The sequence below is a fragment of the Capsella rubella genome, unplaced genomic scaffold (assembly GCF_000375325.1).
Source record: "Capsella rubella cultivar Monte Gargano unplaced genomic scaffold, Caprub1_0 scaffold_119, whole genome shotgun sequence".
Classification (NCBI taxonomy): domain Eukaryota; kingdom Viridiplantae; phylum Streptophyta; class Magnoliopsida; order Brassicales; family Brassicaceae; genus Capsella; species Capsella rubella.
Window position 1 is genome coordinate 1 of NW_006238809.1, and position 6,331 is coordinate 6,331.

Below are 6,331 nucleotides of genomic sequence, written 5' to 3' on the forward strand. Positions count from 1 at the left end.
CAGGGTTACCAAGTTGGTTAGATTTCCAATGGAAGAGGGTATTGGTCCAGATAGGGAATTGTTAGACAAGGCGATATCCCGAACTGAGGTTAAGAGACCGATCTCCAATGGAATCGATCCGTTTAACTTGTTCTCATCAAGATAAAGGGTTTCTAGGTTTCGCAAATTGCCAAGCTCAGGTGGGATTTCCCCGGTTAAGTAGTTTGTGGAAAGGTCAAAGTAGATGAGTTTAGAGATGTTTCCGAATTGAGGAGGGATGATTCCAGAGAAACGGTTTATGCTAAGATCAATGTAAGCAAGGTTTGGGAGAGAAGAAAAGGGGAAATCTTGGAAAGTACCTTCTATAGCGTTGTCAGTGAGGTTTAACTTTTCGACACTCCCTCGTGAGTTGCAGGAAACACCATACCAACTGGAGCATGGAAAGCTAGTATTGGTGTTTGTATCGTTGATGACCCATGAAGACAGCTTTGATGAGGGTCTCTGGTTCGTGAAAGTGGATTTCCATTTGAGAAGAGCGTTTGTTTCTGAGATAGTCGCAGAAGCTGTGATAGAACAGCTCAAAGTTATGGAAATGAACAAAAGGAAACGAAGAAGATTATAAGAAGGATTCTTCTCAGCAAAAGCCATTCTCATTCACTCTTATTTTTCTCTCTTGGTGATAGACAAAGCTATCCAAGTTCTGTGGCTCTTTAATAGTCTTCATGGACGCTTAGTGATTGACTTGGGGTCGTCTCTTTGATAATGAAGGCCTAACCCTGGAGTGTGTTCGAGTTATATGTTTTGGCTGTTTGCTTTAAGAAATTACGTTGAACATTGTGGTTTGCAAGTCATTGTGTTTTGGAAGATATTGATCAAGAAGAGACTTATCTCTCATGCACACTCTGTTTTATTTTCCCACAATTCGCTTAGCCATAAGTAATTTGTTTGTTATTTGATAAACTTTGCTTCTTAACGTATAGTATTTGTTTATTATACTTCTTACGATTCTCCCAAACTTCAAATTATGTTTTGTTCTAGATTTAACTACACACAGCGTATATAACATTTGTCTTTTTAAGTATTTTTGTGAAACAAACACAAAATATAAAGCTTTACTTAATATAAGACGGAATGAGTCATATTATATTCATTGTATTGGTTTATTACTCCTCGAACCAACTGTACTGAATCAATGTTTGCTATGCATGGCATATTCAATTTTTTTATTCAACTATTTTGTAGAGAATAAAATTAAAATCTAAAGGAGAATGTAACTTTTATTTATAGAGAACAAAATAATCTAAACGGAGAATGTAACTTTTATTTATAATTGACTTTGGGTCGTCTCCTTGATAATGAAGTCCTGACTTTGCAGTGGGTTCGAGTTACTAATTTTGGCTGTTTGCTTTGTAAAACTACGAAACCATTGAAAAATGCAAGTCATTGTGTTTTGGAAGATACTAGTGAATATCGGTGAAGAAGAGACTAGTGAGTTGCTGATAAAACTTGAGTGCTGCTTGTTAACTTGAGTATTCGAAAGTTTTTTTTTTTTTTTTTTTTTTGTTCTGAAGTATACGGTTTCATATAGTCTTCCTCTTTTGTAACAAACTATAGTATTTTTAAAAAGACTTTAGTAGCTTAAGTTGTGTAACATTTAATTATTATGGAGTAGAATGATAATGGTGTTTGGGAGTATATTATTCAATCATGCAATAAATTTTAATTATGTTAATCTAGAACAATCAAAACTATCATCACTTTTCCTTTCCTTTTTTTTGAATAATCAAAGAGGTTCTGCACCGAAGCCCATACATCCCCCCAGGTCCGAGACCAGAACATGTTATATGGTCTCGTCCCAAGCGCTACTCGAACCGGCGACCTTTAAACATTTGCCAGAGATCTTTACCAATTGAGTTATTAACACTTGGTATCATCATCACTTTTCTTTGCAGTCGCTTATTCTATTCAGCTTCAATTCTTTGATTGAGTGGATAGACCGGAATCAAATTAGAAATTATGTTATAATCATAGATTGTTATATGTTATTTCCATCGTCTCCTTGATATTGAAGTCCTAACCCTGCAGTGGGTTCGAGTTACTTGTTTTGGCTGTTTTGTTTGGGAAATGACAAAACCAGTCACTGAAAAGTGCTTACGGGTGTGTGTTATACGTTTAACATTCTATTGAGTAAATTGCAAGTCATTGTGTGTTTGGAACATACTAGTGAATATTGGTCAAGAAGAGACTTGTGAGTTGATGATAAAACGAGTGATGCTTGTTAACATAATGTTTTATAAATGCTTTTGAGTCTGCAGTTTTTTTTTACAAAGATTTTCATAGCTCAAATGTGTAAGTTTTTATTTATTATGGTGTAGAAATGTTGACTGATAATGGTGTTTAGAAGTATATTATTTTCTGACAAAAAAAAAAGAAGTATATTATTCAATCATGTAATAAATTTAAATTTATGTTCAATCCGAATTATTCATTTTTTATAATATAAATTATGCATTAAATCTAGTTCTATTAGACATGGTATCTGTAAATCTTGTTTATCCTTTAAAAAAAAAATAAGTTTTGGTCTTATTCGCTTAAGACATAATAGAAAATCAAAAAAAGGGAAGAACAATCAAAACAGTCATCATATTTACTTGCAATCGCTGTTCATCTCACACAACAAATTTGAAAAAAACAATCAAATTCGTCATTGCTAATTCTAACTCTTTCCGCTTCAATTCTTTGATTGAGGGAATCTAATTAAAAATTATGCTTTCATTATTTTTATCTTTATTTATTTATTTTATTTTCCATGCGTGATGAGACTATCCATATATGGTTATGATCATAGATTAATTCTAAGCTTAAACCATTTATCTTTTAAATAAAATATTTACCTTCTTTGGAAAAGAATATATCTAAATTGATAAATATCATAGGAAGCAGTTGATGGTTAGTAGTTAAGATATGACAAACTTAGCAAAAATGAAAACAACTATTTAAGTTTTAATTAAGCATGTAGGCTTCGGGTTATAAGCCTAGCCCAGCAGTGGGTTCGAGTTGCTTATTTTGGCTGTTAATTACCAAACATTCTTAGATCACCTCATTGCACATCCAAGAAGGGGTCTTAAATTTCTTTTTAATATAAAATAATATTTAAAAAAATAAAAAATGAAGAAAGACAAAAAAAAAATGTCTTCCCACATACTTCTAACCATCAGTTAAAGACACTATGGTACTATGTGTTGGTGATCAATGCGATGCTGTGCTTGCTTAGGTGAAGGTTTAATTGCACCATTTATTTGTTTACACACACCAAACACATATTCAATCACCTATAAATGCTATGAACCAGTTTTTAACAATCGGCTTGTAATTTTTTTTTTTCTCATATGAGGACTTGTTTTGGGAGTTCTGGAAGCACTAGCCCTCGCATTAACAGTCCCAGCAGTACATGCTCGCAGCTCGTCACAAGGTATCTGACACTAAAACTTTTGCTCTTGTTTGCTATTTTCCTGACTTACACACAATGAAGAGGAGAACACATAACTCTATTCCATTATAGACATTTATATTGTGCTGTTGTTGTTCTCATATACTCAATGTAAGCAAAATAAATTCTATTTAATCTTTTTTTTTTTGTAAGCACCCTATAATTGTAGCATTCCACCATTGGAGATACAAAATTTACATTTTAAATCTTAAAGTTCTTAACCTTAAAATTTTCAAAATTTTAAGGTTAAAAAATTTGGAGGTGGTTTTAGAGTTTTTAATAATTAAATATTTATTTAATTGATTTAATTTAATTATAAAGACACTCTATTTGAGTAAGACTGATAGAGACGCTCTTACGAGTTATACCTTGGAACATTTTGTTGAGTATATTGTAATCTGGACTCAATTTCCCCAAAAAAATTAAAACATAATATCAAATTTGAGGTTTATTTTTAGGTATGTTCGCATTAAGCACCCATAATTATAATTCTAGTAATAATAACCAAAGTCAAACGTTTGGCTTAGATTGCACAACTAGTTGATCGGATCCGCGCTACAGCGCGGGGGAATATTCTCTAATATATAAATAAAATCATATATATAAAGTAAGGTTTCACTCTCTCCTTATTGGTCCATTTGTATTTGATTTTTGAAAATATAATATTTATTTGTAATTAAACCAAAAACAAGTGGAAGCTCCCTTAGTCTAGTGGTTGACGAAGGGTTGTTTAAAGCTTCTAAACCAAGAGGTCCGGGGTTCGACACCCAGGTAATGCGATTTATTAATTTGCAGATTAATGAGATAAGCTTACATGAAATCTATAACAATGCACAATTAGAGCCGTTCGCCGTGATTCTACGCATGGAGAAAGAAGGTGTGGTCAGGAAATGGTGTAATCTGTGGTGAATCTAAAAGGGTCGGACAAAATTGTCGGTAATAGAATCGTCATTGTAACAGTTCTCATAATTTGCAATAAATAATAAATCAAGAGTTAAAAAAAAAAACAAAAACACATTTAATCATATACATCAATTCATACTTTAAATTCACACTTTACTACTAAAATGTAACTGAAAATTATATAAATTGTCAAAGACTATTGGTTTTCTTTATCGAATTTCAATTAAACACACTATAAATTATAATTATAAATCCTCTAATTTAATTATTTTAGAATTGTAACTTACATTACTTCTTATCCTATAAATAATCATTCTCACATCCTCCTCTACTATATCGCATATCTTCATTAGTTTTTTTTTTTTTGGAAGTTCTTGCATGGGGTGACAACTCAATTAAGATGTCATTGTAAGAGTTTGATTAAATATTTGGTTTAAAATTTTGTTTTCAATTTTATTTATTTATTTTTTTGATGTATTTCTTCATTTCTTCATTGTTTTTTATATTTTTAAATGTAATATATATGTATAATAATATTTTATGGTTGTAAGAAAAATATTTTATTGATGGGATTCAAAAATCTTGATTTCCGACCATTGCAAAATAAGAAAATCAAGCTAAAGAAACCATCTTCATTATTACTTTAGATGTTTGTTTCTTTCTCACATATTCATGTATATTTATTTTAATTTCAAAAGTATGTATTTTTTTTTAAAAAAAAAATTTTGTTTTACAATGATCAAACCCATTTGTTAGACATTCTTTTAAGAATAATGATCCTTATAATTAGTTTGTGATTTAACATTTAATAATATAAAGAACATTATAATTTTTGTTAACTTTGAATTTTATACTTGATTTCCTATCTATAAAACAATTTGATATTCAATTTTATGTCTATATATAACAAAAATTAAATTGTATCTTATGCCAATGATAGTGGGATTTGCCCAATATATTTTTTTCAAACATTTGAGATTTAGAGTTAATATAGTATCTTATGCCAATGATAGTGGGATTTTTATTCTCGATCTGGAAACCGGCTGATGAATACTTTTTTAATTCTCTTTTACTATATTCTTTTAATACTACTTAATTTTGTCCGATGTTATAACTATCCGAGTAGTTCTAATCGGGTTATTTTGTTATAATTTTCCCAGTTGACCCAACCCATGTTTTTTGTACTCCTATTTTACTAATACAGTATAGGGATATTTATTTATAACATAATTTTTTTTTTCATTTTTCATGCTTTTGAACAAAGTAAACATATATCTATATATATAAAGTTAGCTTTTTCTCTCTTCTCATGATGCTACCTAAGCATCCACCTAAGCCACATTTTTGTTTAAACATTAAAATAAATTTAAAACATTCATTTAGTGCATATTTATGTTACTTATTTAATTAATAGAAAGTTTATATAAATAAAAATAAATTATGTTAAAAAAATGAAATGTTAAAATAAGAAAAACAATACTTTAATTTTTTTATTAGTGGTAATAATATAATTCAACTTTCATTTTAAATTGATCATAATTTAATATTTTAAATATGTTACTGAGTTTTAGAATGGAAGTAAAATTTAAATTTATGGTAGACTAAAACAACATTTATGTAATTGTATATATAAAATTATAAAGAGGAAAAAAAATGAAAGTGAAATATTAGTTTATAACATGATCAAAAAGAAAGAAAAAATGATATTTCATAAATTGAATCAAGTGCTTTTAATCCAAATTTGAGTATTGAAAGATAATAATTAAAGAGAAAATAATTATAATATTTTTTGAAAATGAATTAAAAAAATAATAAAATATCACAATATGAATAAAAAATCAACGAAACAAAATTATAAACTTCCCGCGCGGAGCGCGGGTCAACTGCTAGTTTATTTATAACATAATAAGTTCTTTTATTCTTAACTATTTGAACTGTAAAAAACCTTATATTATATAT

At 29.3% G+C, this 6,331-nt stretch overlaps 1 protein-coding gene across 1 annotated transcript; it reads right to left on the reverse strand.

Annotated features, from left to right (window-relative positions):
* Positions 1–6: 6 nt before the first annotated feature.
* On the reverse strand, positions 7–627 carry LOC111831035 (probable leucine-rich repeat receptor-like protein kinase At1g35710; the record flags this gene model as incomplete). The annotated part of the gene is made up of 1 exon (XM_023784560.1): positions 7–627. A coding segment is annotated over exon 1 (621 nt), but the record flags the coding sequence as incomplete, so codon positions are not given.
* Between the last annotated feature and the right edge of the window lie 5,704 nt (positions 628–6,331).